This window comes from Anabas testudineus, chromosome 18 (genome assembly GCF_900324465.2).
Source record: "Anabas testudineus chromosome 18, fAnaTes1.2, whole genome shotgun sequence".
Classification (NCBI taxonomy): domain Eukaryota; kingdom Metazoa; phylum Chordata; class Actinopteri; order Anabantiformes; family Anabantidae; genus Anabas; species Anabas testudineus.
Window position 1 is genome coordinate 3,218,720 of NC_046627.1, and position 14,340 is coordinate 3,233,059.

General features: G+C 43.7%; 2 protein-coding genes across 2 annotated transcripts; one reads left to right on the plus strand and one right to left on the minus strand.

Moving 5' to 3' along the window:
* The first annotated feature begins 941 nt into the window (after positions 1–941).
* Positions 942–8,538, plus strand: LOC113155780. The gene is made up of 7 exons (XM_033326746.1): positions 942–1,131; positions 1,863–1,936; positions 3,002–3,069; positions 3,180–3,326; positions 5,146–5,444; positions 7,460–7,699; positions 7,783–8,538. Exons 1-7 carry the CDS (start codon positions 942–944, stop codon positions 8,157–8,159), a joined length of 1,395 nt encoding a protein of 464 aa, XP_033182637.1. The 3' UTR covers positions 8,160–8,538.
* A 1,542-nt stretch (positions 8,539–10,080) lies between these two features.
* Positions 10,081–13,984, minus strand: LOC113155615. Its single transcript, XM_026350342.2, has 5 exons — positions 13,873–13,984; positions 12,651–12,992; positions 11,987–12,103; positions 11,281–11,610; positions 10,081–10,910 (listed from the first exon to the last, which is right to left on the minus strand). Exons 1-5 carry the CDS (start codon positions 13,907–13,909, stop codon positions 10,810–10,812), a joined length of 927 nt encoding a protein of 308 aa, XP_026206127.2. The 5' UTR covers positions 13,910–13,984; the 3' UTR covers positions 10,081–10,809.
* Between the last annotated feature and the right edge of the window lie 356 nt (positions 13,985–14,340).

A 14,340-nucleotide genomic window follows, 5' to 3' on the forward strand; every position in this document is an offset into this window, starting at 1 on the left:
AGAAATGTGTTTGTCCTTCATCTGTGGAGGTCTCAGCGGCAGTTGGTCCATAAAATATGTATAGTACAGCTGTCTTTTAATGGAAAGACGTCTTTCTCTGGTCTGAACTGAAACATGGACCAAAAACACACTGACGTCTATAAAGATCAGTGAACTCATGTTAAAACACTGAGAGTACAGGGTCTTCATATTCTCTCCAGTAAGCTATGATGACTCCATCAGACCCTCAGAGTCCAGTTAGTCCATGGTTCACAATGTGGAATCATGAAATTCTGGATACGACCAGTAGAGGGAGGCAGAGTTCAACATTTCTACTAAACTGGTTCCAGAAAAACGTCTGAAATGATCCGTAAAGTTGGAGCATCAGTTAAAGGAGACTTCAGTTGGATCATGGAGAATTATTTCTGGAGAGATCTGTGAGGTGGTTTCAACTCATCATGGCTTCATCATTATTAGTCACATGTTTGCAGGAAACAATAAGAAGAATAATGAGAATCTCACTAAGGTTCAGGTGAACGACGTGATGAATACTTTTCTCACTCTAGGTTTTTAGTATTAAAATCACTGAGATTCATCAGTAAACAACTCGTAGGTTGGTTAAAACATCTTGTTCATTCTTTCTTCTATCAGATGTTTGGTATCTTGTGTGGACTCACACGTCCCCCTCTTCAGTTCCAACACTCCCTCACATATTATGATGGATCAGTAAGATCATCATCTACGTTTGAAGTCACCCCACTTGGTTCATGACGTCTACTTCCTGCTCAAACTGTTGATTTGTTCATGTGTTTGCAGATTTGATGCTTTGGTTTCTGGTTTGTTTATTGGATTTAGGCTGAGCACTACCCCTAGAAAAAAAGTGGCCAGACGATGGGGAACAGAACCGTCCTGGTCCAGGACGTGGACCAGCTCCAGGCCTGCAGTGGAGCTCTGGTTCAACAATGCTCAAGGCAGATTCTCAGAGACTCTCAGTAAAGATTCATCAGTACACCAATGACAACAGCAGAATCAGGAAGACGCTTCAGGACCCCAGAGGAAGACCAGGACACAGGGCCGCCTTAATGCTCCAGCTGTGGACGGTGTTCTCCATGGAGAAGGAACGTGTCAGACGTTCCAGAGGAAGGATAGCAGGTAAAGCACACACACAGACAGAGAGACAGACAGATCCATGCAGGTCTCTATTCTTTCTGTGTAGTTGACACCAACCTGAGAAATTATCCAGCAAAATGCTGCAACGTGTGTTTGAATTAGTCTCAATAGTTTAGTTTTTAGTTGTGTTCCCTGATATTCCTGTAATCAGACAAAGATTTCATACATTGTTCACACAGCAAATAGAATTAGAAGAAATTTTTCCTAACATAAGATGAATTAATAAAAGATAAATTACATATTTGGTGTGTTTGACATTAAATAACAGCTGAATCTTTCCCATGGTCCATGTTATTGAACACACCGTGAAGTTCTTGTGAAATTGAGACAGTTGCTGAACTATGAGAACACGGTACCTGGAAACAATAACCTAGAACCTCTGATCTGCATCCAGAACCACATCAGACCCTGTGAGGAACAACTCGCACTGAAACAAGAACATTAGTGAGAAGATTTCCTCATGATTTACACTAAATAGTAGAGAAGACAGTCGCTTGTGTTCCTGCTGCTGCACTCTTTCTACATTCAACAACTTCTGACTTCATCCCATCTGGGTGGTGTCAGAGTGTCAGCTCCACCGTCTCACTGAAATCTGAGCTGTGTGCTCCATGTGTGGAAGACACTGACTCTCCTGACACCGTCCAGCTTTAGATGCAGTTTTACTGTTGTCACATGTGAAGCTTGCACCACCCTCTCTGATTCTGTATCCACAGGAAATGCAGCAGCTGACTCAGCAGCAGAGGTGGAGGCGGTTGAAGGGGAAATAGAAGTGTTGACAACAAACCATGTATGTTATTAATGTTAAAGTAGAATTAGGTGGTGGAACTGGATCACATTGACAAAGGGTGGATGAGCTCAGCACTGAGTGCAAATTGGTCCGACCTGCTTCTAATCCACTTCCCAGTTATTAGATAGTCGGTAATTTGAAGGATCTGTCAGCCAATCAGTTGTCATCCGTTCACATGGAACCTACACCCACACATCTTAGTTCAAATGTTTTCTATGAACTATATAATTAACAATACCTGAAGAATAATGTAGCTCAGAGCCTGGACCTCATGATCAGGGTCACTGAGACCAGAACAGATCACACACTAGTTCATCACAATGATGTCGTTTAATGCAGATTTAGAAGGTTTTTAAATGTGTACTGTTCAGAATCAGTATCAGTGTAGCTGGTACAGGTGGATCCACTGATTCAGAACCGGTGGATCCACTGATTCAGAACCGGTGGAACCGCTGACTCTACAAACTTTGAGCCGTGCTGTGTGTGACATGTAAAACCTCATGAGGTTTGGTGGTGGTGAAGTAAAGCGGCAGCAGCGGCACCTCAGTGTTATTTTTAGGGAAGTGCTGAGAGTGAAAACGTCTCTCTGCTCTTCAGTCGCTCAGTCGTCATCCGGACACCAGATGAAGATGTCTCCTGTCTCTCTGCTCCTCGGTGAGTCGAACACACACAGACACTTTCATTATTTAATTCATGTTTTACACAGAAACTGCACATTTACACTAAAGACAACAGGAATCTGAAACCAGAGTCTGAACTCAAACAGGAAACACAGTTTTAATAAAGTGCAGACGAGTGTTTCACCAACAGAAGCTCAACACTCAGAGACTCTCACGTCTAAAGTGGTTAATTTGTCTCTTCATGCTCGCTGCACGTTGATGAAGACGAGGAGGAGGATGGTATCAGTGATTATCTGTCCTCCAAGGGTTCTGGGTTAGAACAGAACCACAAGTGTCCATTTGAAAGGAGAAGTGAGCTGAGCTGAGTCGAGTGACCTTTCACACAGGAAACGAGCGCCGTGTGTTTATGTCACCTGGTCAAACACTTTCACTTTGACGCTTACAGAGACAACAGAGTGCAGACAGCCTGGTGTCTCACCAGAGAGGGGGAGGACGTCTAATCCTGTACATATAGTACAGCTGGGATTTACTTCTGTCCACACCTGAGCGACACACAGGATGAACCCGGGTCGATGTTTCAGACCCTGATGATCTGTGATCTGTAGACGAGTGTCTCTGTGCAGCTCACTGTCACCAACCACTAGTTCACAGTCAGACAACACACAGCAGCCTCTGTTCTCAGTCCGACTCTTCACTCAGATCAGGAACACCCCCAACCCTAAACCAACCAACCAGGGAGACAATGGAAGAAACCTGGGGAGGAGCAACAGGTGAGTGGTCCACCTCCTAGATGAAGATGGACTACACAGATGAAGAGTGTGGAGCAGTTTCCAGGTAACGCTATCTTTAATGTAAGGAGACGTGGAGACGAGACGAACCCGAGGACATCGTCCACACGAGGAGAAGGAACCGTCACAGGACGCTGAGAGCTCAGGATGGACTGAGACATCACACAGGTCTGAAGAAGATCTTCTCTTTAACGTTCAGTTAAGGAGCCAGTGAGGAGAAGTTAAGACGGAGGAAGACGGTTGAACGTTGAGAACATGAAAAGAACCCAGAATGAAAGTCAGCTGTGTGACAAGAACACAGAATGAAAGTCAGCTGTGTGTCAAGAACCCAGAATGAAAGTCAGCTGTGTGACAAGAACCCAGAATGAAAGTCAGCTGTGTGACAAGAACCCAGAATGAAAGTCAGCTGTGTGTCAAGAACACAGAATGAAAGTCAGCTGTGTGTCAAGAACACAGAATGAAAGTCAGCTGTGTGACAAGAACCCAGAATGAAAGTCAGCTGTGTGACAAGAACCCAGAATGAAAGTCAGCTGTGTGACAAGAACCCAGAATGAAAGTCAGCTGTGTGACAAGAACCCAGAATGAAAGTCAGCTGTGTGACAAGAACCCAGAATGAAAGTCATCTGTGTGACAAGAACACAGAATGAAAGTCAGCTGTGTGACAAGAACACAGAATGAAAGTCAGCTGTGTTACAGAACACAGAATGAATGCTGTGTGACAAGAACCCAGAATGAAAGTCAGCTGTGTGACAAGAACCCAGAATGAAAGTCAGCTGTGTGTCAAAAACCCAGAATGAAAGTCAGCTGTGTGACAAGAACCCAGAATGAAAGTCAGCTGTGTGACAAGAACCCAGAATGAAAGTCAGCTGTGTGACAAGAACCCAGAATGAAAGTCAGCTGTGTGACAAGAACCCAGAATGAAAGTCAGCTGTGTGTCAAAAACCCAGAATGAAAGTCAGCTGTGTGACAAGAACCCAGAATGAAAGTCAGCTGTGTGTCAAGAACACAGAATGAAAGTCAGCTGTGTGACAAGAACCCAGAATGAAAGTCAGCTGTGTGACAAGAACCCAGAATGAAAGTCAGCTGTGTGTCAAGAACACAGAATGAAAGTCAGCTGTGTGTCAAGAACACAGAATTAAAGTCAGCTGTGTGACAAGAACCCAGAATGAAAGTCAGCTGTGTGACAAGAACACAGAATGAAAGTCAGCTGTGTGACAAGAACCCAGAATGAAAGTCAGCTGTGTGACAAGAACCCAGAATGAAAGTCAGCTGTGTGTCAAGAACACAGAATTAAAGTCAGCTGTGTGACAAGAACACAGAATTAAAATGTTTGAGGAAACTCCAACAAGTAGTCTGTCTCATTCCTTGATGGGTGACCTCTGACCTTCAGTGACCTCTGACCTTCAGTGACCTCTGTCCTCCTGTTCCAGGTGTGTCTGTGCTGCTGCTGTCTGGACTGACTGTTTCTGCAGGTGAGCTGATGGAGGAGAAAACAATCACTGACACTGACAGTAATACACAGACATTTACTCTGTCTGTCTGTCTGTCTGTCTGTCTGTCTCTCTGTCTCTCTGTCTGTCTGTCTCTCTCTCTGTCTGTCTGTCTGTCTCTCTGTCTCTCTGTCTGTCTGTCTGTCTCTCTCTCTGTCTGTCTGTCTCTCTGTCTCTCTGTCTGTCTCTCTCTCTGTCTGTCTGTCTCTCTGTCTCTCTGTCTGTCTCTCTCTCTCTCTCTGTCTCTCTCTCTGTCTGTCTGTCTGTCTATCTGTCTCTCTGTCTGTCTGTCTGTCTGTCTGTCTGTCTCTCTCTCTGTCTGTCTGTCCTCCAGTCTCTCTGAATCTCAGTCCAAACCGTTTTCAGTTCTTCAGTGGAGACCCAGTGTCTCTGAGTTGTGTTGAAGATGGACAGACAGTTGATGGGACAGTGAAGAGGACCAGAGGAGGACAGACTGAGGACTGTGGACCGGATCACCAAGACTTTGGGCTGTTCCAAGACTCCTCCTGTGTTCTGGATCTGTTGTCATCCTACACTGGAGTTTACTGGTGTGAGACGGGTTCAGGACGGAGCAGCGATAAGATCAACATCTCAGTGTTTCATAAAGCAGGTCTGAGGTCCTCGTGTTTCTAAACAGAACACAAACCATCTAGAACTCTGTGATTTATTTGTCTAGAACATTCTCAGTATTTCATAAAGCAGGTCTGAGGACCTCGTGTTCTAAACACAACACAAACCGTCTAGAACTCTGTGATTTATTTGTCTAGAACATTCTCAGTATTTCGTAAAGCAGGTCTGAGGTCCTCGTGTTCCTAAACACAACACAAACCGTCTAGAACTCTATGATTTATTCGTCTAGAACATTCTCAGTATTTCGTAAAGCAGGTCTGAGGTCCTCGTGTTTCTAAACAGAACACAAACCATCTAGAACTCTATGATTTATTTATCTAGAACATTCTCAGTATTTCATAAAGCAGGTCTGAGGTCCTCATGTTCTAAACAGAACACAAACCATCTAGAACTCTGTGATTTATTTATCTAGAACATTCTCAGTATTTCATAAAGCAGGTCTGAGGTCCTCGTGTTTCTAAACAGAACACAAACCATCTAGAACTCTGTGATTTATTTGTCTAGAACATTCTCAGTATTTCATAAAGCAGGTCTGAGGACCTCGTGTTCTAAACACAACACAAACCATCTAGAACTCTGTGATTTATTTATCTAGAACATTCTCAGTATTTCATAAAGCAGGTCTGAGGTCCTCGGGTTTCTAAACAGAACACAAACCATCTAGAACTCTGTGATTTATTCATCTAGAACATTCTCAGTGTTTCATAAAGCAGGTCTGAGGTCCTCGTGTTTCTAAACAGAACACAAACCGTCTAGAACTCTATGATTTATTTATCTAGAACATTCTCAGTATTTCATAAAGCAGGTCTGAGGTCCTCGTGTTTCTAAACAGAACACAAACCGTCTAGAACTCTATGATTTATTTGTCTAGAACATTCTCAGTGTTTTATCTGTTCACATCAGTTTCACTCTTTAATCGTTAGAGAACTGAGGATGTTCACTGTTCCACTTAGTATTTGTCCAGCTGATGGAACTCTCTGTGCTCCATGTTTGTCTGATTCTGTTCCTCATGCTGCTCCTGGATCAGATCCGGGCTGCACACTGGTCAGTCTGCTGTAGTACCTGCACAATGTGGACTGATGTTGTCCTGCTGAAACGTGCTCTGAGGTCTATAATCCTGATGTTCAGTACCAGACAGAGTCGATGGGACCTTCAAAGACTGACAGTCAGTCCTGAGGGACACCGGTCCACCCCCACACCATCACAGACACTGGTTTTTACCAAACCACCACATCCTGTGAAGTCCTTTCTGTCTCTGACACAGAGAACCTGACATTTCATGACAACGAGCTGACACCTGGACTGACACCTGGACTCACCTGGACTGACACCTGGACTGACCTGGACTGACACCTGGACTCACCTGGACTGACACCTGGACTGACTGACATGGACTGACTGACCTGGACTGACCTAGACTGACTGACCTGGACTGACTGACCTGGACTGACCTGGACTGACACCTGGACTGACTGACCTGGACTGACCTAGACTGACTTACCTGGACTGACTGACCTAGACTGACTGACGTGGACTGACTTTTCCTCACTGATCTGGTTTTTGGCGTCCTCTGTGTGTAGTCCAGTTTCAAGTTGCATTTCTGGATGCAGCAGTGGACTGTTCAGACCACAGTTTTCCAAAGACCTCCAGAGGCCACAGGTCCAGGTTCATCCCAGTCTTATATAAGCTGTAGAACACTTTGATCAGTAGTTTGTGCCTGAATCCACAAACACACATGAACGTTCTTTGTGATCTAATCTGAGTCTTTTAGAGCCGACTTGAACTGAAGTTTAAGACCTGGTAGGATCCACAACACATCTTATAAACTGTTCTTTTCTTATTTTACCGTCTGTCTCTAATGATTCAGGTAAATTAACAAATCAGAGAATTGAGCCTTATTGTTTTTATTTTAGAGGAAGAATCTTTCCTGTGTTTTATTTCCTCTGACGTAACTCGACTTTGACTCTGGTCACTGAATATGTCTCTGTTCATTAGATGTTCCTTTTATTCTGGAGATCCCCGCACTTCCTGTGATGGCAGGAAGTGATGTCACTCTGCGCTGTAGAAACAAAGATGGCTCCACACGTGCAGCTTATTTCTTCTGGAACAATAAAGTCTCTGGAGGTAAAGTCCAGGAGTTCATCCTCACTAGAGTCCAACGGTCTGATGAAGGTCTCTACTCGTGTTCTACTGATGTTTCTGAACCGTCTCCTCAGAGCTGGCTGAGGGTCAGAGGTCAGACACTGACATCACTTCCTGTTTCTATGACCCTGATCATAAACTGATCACTGAACCAGATTCTATTCCTCTCTCTATAGAACCTCCTTCTACAACCTCTGCTCCACCCACCACCACCCTCCTCTACACTCCCACTGTAAACTCTGCTGTTACTGCCCCCCCCTCGCCCTCACCCTCTCCTCCGCCCCCCGTGTCTCTGGTCAGACTCGTCCTCCACCTCGTGGTCTTCTCCCTCTACTGTATCTGCACCGTCCTGATGGTGTCGATCTGCTGCAGCAGGAGGCCGGACGACAAACAGACGGTCTACGTGGAGATGACCCGGACAGATGAAGTGGACGATGTCACCCGGAAAGATGAAGTGGATGATGTCACCCGGAGAGATGAAGTGGATGATGTCACCCGGAAAGATGAAGTCGACGATGTCACCATTGAACAGGACCTCCGATCTGCACAGTGATCATTACTGACACACAGGAAACCACTGTAATGTCAGTGGGGGGTTGATGTCAGCTCACTTCCTCCTTCACTTCGTGTTTTTGTCAGAACCTCTGCTCTGACCTTTAGAGAATCTGCAGCTTTACAGCTTTCAGCAAACGATTCCCACATTCAGCTCTCTACAGTAAAACCTCCATCGTCTGACTCCAACTCATTAACAATCTAACAGTGACTTTAAACAACACAGGACCCGCGCTGGGGCCTGCAGGACGTGGTTCTCACTGGGTCTGACTGTCTGTTCAGAGAGTCCATGCTGCCTTCTTCATGTCTGGGTTCGAAGCAGTGGGACTAACTGTGAGAACACGCTGTCCTGTGGTTGTTGGCTGTTTAACTGGTCTGAAATAAAACATTCTAATATTATAAAATGGACCATTGAATCATTATGACGGTAAATTACAGCTCATGTCTGACATTAAATTTATATTTAGCCACTAATTGTTCCACGAAGGGAAGTTCAACTTTAACCAGTTTAGATTTAGATATAAAACCCTGATAAATTTAATTTAATTGAAACAACAACGTGTCCAACACGGAAATAAACAAATGATTTCCCTGAATGCTAAAACAGGGCGACTTGAGGAAACACAGTAATTATTATGTAATTAGTGGGTTTGTTACTGTAACAGTCAGTCAGTGTGAAACTGACACTGTCATGTTTTAGAGAAGTTGATGAATTTCTATCCTCAACTGAACTGACAGGAACCAGAAAAGAGGGTCTAATGAAAAACCCGGAAGAACTAACAGTTAACTTAATGACCATCAGAGGAAAACATCAAGAATTAAATTATTATTATTATTATTATTAAACATCAAGAATTAAATTATTATTATTATTATTAGAAAACATCAAGAATCAAATTATTATTATTATTAGAAAACATCAAGAATTAAATTATTATTATTAGAAAACATCAAGAATTGAATTATTATTATTATTATTAAACATCAAGAATCAAATTATTATTATTATTAGAAAACATCAAGAATTAAATTATTATTATTATTAGAAAACAGCGATCTGAGTGTTTTCAGCATCAGTTTGACGTCTGCTGGAGTAAAAGTACAATAAGTATGCGAAGTACTGCAGTAATGAAGTGTACAAATAGTTTAATTATACTACACTGTATGTGAAGTACTGAAGTACTGCAGTGTACAAATACAGTTTAACATATAATCACTGTATGTGAAGTACTGCAGTGTACATATACAGTTCAACATATAATCACTGTATGTGAAGTACTGAAGTGTAAAAATACAGTTTAACATAATCACTGTATGTGAAGTACTGAAGTAGTGCAGTGTACAAATACAGTTTAACATATAATCACTGTATGTGAAGTACTGCAGTGTAAAAATACAGTTTAACATATAATCACTGTATATGAAGTACTGCAGTGTTTAAATACAGTTTAATGTATACTACACTGTATATGAAGTACTGCAGTGTTTAAATACAGTTTACTACTCTGTATATGAAGTACTGCAGTGTTTAAATACAGTTTACTACTCTGTATATGAAGCACTGCAGTGTTTAAATACAGTTTACTACTCTGTATATGAAGCACTGCAGTGTTTAAATACAGTTTACTACTCTGTATATGAAGCACTGCAGTGTTTAAATACAGTTTACTACACTGTATATGAAGCACTGCAGTGTTTAAATACAGTTTACTACACTGTATATGAAGCACTGCAGTGTTTAAATAATACAGTTTACTACTCTGTATATGAAGTACTGCAGTGTTTAAATACAGTTTACTACTCTGTATATGAAGCACTGCAGTGTTTAAATACAGTTTAACGTATATTACTCTGTACATGAAGTACTCCTTCCCAGCACCAAACAGCAGCTTTTAGTTTCATACATGATGTAAACGACTCAGTTCCAGATGTTGACGACTGAGTTTATTTCAGTCACATGTAAACGGTGGTTTGAACTACATTCACTGTAGAAGATGTAAACAACCCTCCTTTCTATATGAAACCTGGTCCTCAGCAGAGTCCTCACAGACATTACCAGAGAACATCCAGGACCCGGTGTCGCTACTGAAGCTTCAAGTCCAACAGGTCTGTGTGCAGAACCGTGTTGATCTGAAGCTCGACCTGGAGCTGAGGTTAAATCCTCCTCCTCACACACACAGTCCCTCAACCAAAGGTTAGAAACACATTTAGTCATTAGGCAGATTAAGACGGACCCCCCACCCCCGACACCCCCACAGCAGTGTTTAGCAGATATGGATCTGGATTCATGCTGATCCAGTTCAGTGTAAACATCAGTAAGATCGTGCTACAGACGGAGAGCTGGTCCAGCTGGTTCTGATGTGGGAACTAAACCACATGCTACTGTAAACCGTGCGTTTAAAATCTAAAAAGAAAAGACGTCTGAGCAGGTCTGCAGCTGGTCCGGCTCAGAGAACATCGACTGATCCAACAGGGACTTCAGACCGCGTGGACCCTGAGGTTCTGCTGACGGCTCGGTTCTCTGAGCGGTTCTGTTTGGCACATTTCACGGTGTGCTTCCCTTTGACTCGTTCTTCCTCTGATCCGGCTTCACGTTGACAACAATCAACAGATCGGAGCCGATGTGAAGGAGTCAAAGCGTCACAGTCGGATCAGCAGGTTTGGAGATCCATCAGAGGAGTCGGGTCAGTGGGGTCGGTGCTGTTGTTGGAGAAACAGTGGAACAGGCCTCTGATGGTTTTAATCCAGGTCTCTGAGGAGGACAGAAACCAGAATCAGTCACAGGTCCACTACAGAGAGTCTTTGTCTCTTTCATTAAACTGTAACTTAAAGTTAAAGTGGTTCCTGTGAAACTGGACTTCAGTTCTACCCGACCTTTATTTATTATTCAGCTGCCTTATTAATCTGATCGCTGGTCCAGAGTCTGTTATCAGACTGTTACTATACTAAAGTACAAACTCTGTTTGACCCCTCGTCCTCCTCAGCCACTGTCATACTCACTACGGTCACTAGGTGTCGCCTCGTAGTCAGTTCTGCATGATAATGAGTCTACGGGAGGTCAAAGGTCCACAGCAGGACCCAGGTGTTGTTCCAGCTGTGGTGACTGAAGACTGAGGACTCACCTCTGACACTGAGCACCACGATCTTCTGTCTCAGGATTTCTCCGTCTTTGTAGACGGTGCAGATGTAGACGCCTCCGTCATCCAGGTGGGGGTTCTTTAGGTTCAGAGTGAGGACTCCTTCGTTCTGCGGGTTCTGCTTCATCTCCGTGCGGCTCTCGTAGCCCGCCACAGGCTGGTTGGAGCCGTTCTTGTACACGTGGATGATCTTGTATTTGGGAACTGAGCGTCTCCACTCCACACTGATGCTCCCGGACAGGTCGGCTGCGGTGGTGCAGGGCAGGTCCACCTCCTCTGCTCCCTCCGTCACCTCTGCTACCTTCAGCTGCTGGTCTATGGTGAGAGACACATGTCATCAGAGTCCACGGTCTGGATTCTACCTGCAGCTTCGACTGTCTGAAGACAGTAACAGGAACAAGAAGCTGGTTTCACTCTAACGAGGTCACAGAGCTGCTCTGACTCCAGAGACCCTAAACCCTAACACAAGGTGTTTACTACTCTTCATCATCATCATCACCTGCTGCTCTAATATTTAAAGATGGAGATTCTTCTGCACTGAGAGTGAAACCAGCTTCTTTTTTATGACTAATTCATGCAGAAAACCATGAAATTCCAAAAGGTTCACAAAGTTTTTCTTGTCACTGAACTTATAGTTTATATAGAGGGTGAAACTCAACACACACACACACACACACACACCCACACTTACTAAGTCTGTCCTTCATCGCCTTGTTTGCCAGAAATGCGATGGTACCGAAAATTAAAGCCAGGAGAATCAGTGGACCCAGGACGGCAGCGGCAATCCAGAGCCAGATTGGAGGAGGTTCTGCAGGGGACACCAAGACAAACAACAAACACGTTCAGCTTCACATCACAAACAGGATCTGGTTCATGTCTGATGTCAGATTATCTGTCTTTGAGCTTTTAATAACTAATGACCACCGATTATGATGATGATGGTGATTAGAACCATTAAACTGTCTCTGGGACTAAAGAGGATCCGTCTGACTGAAACATCCAAAGAACTGTAGCAGAGCAGGAGTCCCGCTCGTCTACATCATCTCACATCAGACGACTGATTTAAGAGGATGTAGCAGAGCGTCTAGAGGGTCGATCTAAGAACTAAAGAACTAAAACCAGAGTGGACATGTGATGAACTGCAGCTGGAGAAGCGTCTTCTCACTTCAACATACTGTATATTACAGTTGTACCTTGACCTCAGGACAGTTCCTAACACGGTGCAGCTCTCACCAGCAGCAGAACCTCTTCCTGAACTTTAAACACATGTGGCTCCTGTCTAAACCCGGCTGAGACAGGAACCTCAGCGAGGATCAGTTCCACCAGGAAACACTAGAAGATCGACTTCCTCTGACCTGTGACCTGCAGCTGCACGTCCGTCCGGTTCAGTTCTTGCCCGATCCTGCGGACGGTGCAGGTGTAGGTGCCGCTGTCCCTGATGGTGGGTCTTCTCAGAGTCAGGCTGAGGTCTCCGGTCTGCAGGGCGTCGGTCCTCATCGACGTCCGGTTCATGTAGTACTGGTTCTGTTCTTCGTGGTCGTCTCCACTCGGCTGACGGATGTGGATCTTTGGGTATTTCAGTTCCTCTCGTGTCCAAACCACCGTCGACCTCTCGGAGACGCCGACGTCGACGTGGCAGGTCAGGACGACCGATCCCACCCCCTCATGCACCTCCACGCCCAAGGCATGCTGGGAAACTGAAAGGACACACAGACACAGAGACGTTGAACCAGTTGCCTGCAGACCCCCCCCCCCCACACTGAGATCCAGCAGAGGTCCAGAGACCACGTCTGAAGTCTGAGTTTGATTTGAGTTTGGTCTTAAAGTTTACGTGTGTTTCATGTATAAATCTTAAATTTACAGACCAGCTGATTAGTTTCTATCTTATACATTTAAAATAACCACAGCTTAGGTTTGTAAGTTAGTCAGTTTAAGTTCTAACAATTATTACACAGTAAAAATAATTGATTTAATGTTAAAGTGCAGTAGACTACCAGATTATTCAGATCACTGTACATCAATGTACTGATTTCCACTAAAACAAAGTGGAGAACATGAATTTATAGTTAATAGTTATTAATTAACATTAAAGTTCGAGTTAATTCTTCTTTAACACTTTGCTTTGATGTTTTTCTCCTTGACTTAGATTTGTTTCCTTGTTCCTCATTTGTAAGTCTCTTAGATAAAAGCGTCTGATAAATGACTAAATGTAAAATACTGGTTAGCTCAGTAACAGTAATAATAATAATAATAATAATAACAACAACAACAACAATAATAATAATAATAATAATAATAATAATAATAATAATAATAATAATAATAATAATAATAAAAACAGTTCAATCGACAGTAACCAGTTCTCTTCCTAGTAACTACTAGTCGGTCACTAGTGAACCTGGTCCCTCGTAGATCTGGACCCCCCCTCACTGATGGTTTTACTAGAAACCACTTGTATAAAGTCCTCGGTTCGTTTTCAGTTCCGGACGTTTCCTGAGGACACACCCAGTCTGAACCGGTTCGCTGTTAAAATGACGTTTTTCTGAACGGAGTTCGGACAAAGAGCAGTTTTCTTACCGAGCACGAACACGAGCAGAGCCACAACCCGGTCCATGTCGATCTGTGGATCCTTAAAGACCTAAAGGATCCAGAGACCCGATCCCTGAGGCTCCGGTCGACGCCGGCAGAACAAACTTTACTTTCGGTTTCGTGGCCGCAGCAGCGCCACCAGCTGGTCCGGAGTCTGGACCGAGAGGAAAAACAGGGACAGACCCGGTTTCTCTGGGTTATAGGACCTGTTGTGGACCTGAAAATATTATTTTAAATGAAGTTTTCTGAATGTTTTGGAGAAAACAGGATAAAGAGGTGTTTGTAGAACAGGTGAAAGACGAGGGTGGTGTGATGTAATCTGATTACTGCTCCTGAAGAACTAAACGACTCCTGTTCTTTATTTTCAGATGATAAACTTTAAAAACACTCGGCAGCTCTGTTCAGTGAGTGTCTGTCAGTAGATCTGAGGGTCGATGGTGAACTGTGAATCAACCA

Excerpts from the sequence above, each read along its gene's own strand:
- LOC113155780 (XM_033326746.1), top strand. The coding sequence starts at position 942 with ATGCTCAAGGCAGATTCTCAGAGACTCTCAGTAAAGATTCATCAGTAC. Across the intron at positions 1,132-1,862 it reads TTCCAGAGGAAGGATAGCAG|GAAATGCAGCAGCTGACTCA; the intron begins GTAAAGCACACA and ends CTGTATCCACAG. Across the intron at positions 3,070-3,179 it reads CGTCTAATCCTGTACATATA|CTCACTGTCACCAACCACTA; the intron begins GTACAGCTGGGA and ends GTCTCTGTGCAG.
- LOC113155615 (XM_026350342.2), bottom strand. The coding sequence starts at position 13,909 with ATGGACCGGGTTGTGGCTCTGCTCGTGTTCGTGCTCG. Across the intron at positions 12,104-12,650 it reads CGTGCAGCTGCAGGTCACAG|AACCTCCTCCAATCTGGCTC; the intron begins GTCAGAGGAAGT and ends TGTCCCCTGCAG. Across the intron at positions 10,911-11,280 it reads CGTGGTGCTCAGTGTCAGAG|AGACCTGGATTAAAACCATC; the intron begins GTGAGTCCTCAG and ends TGTCCTCCTCAG.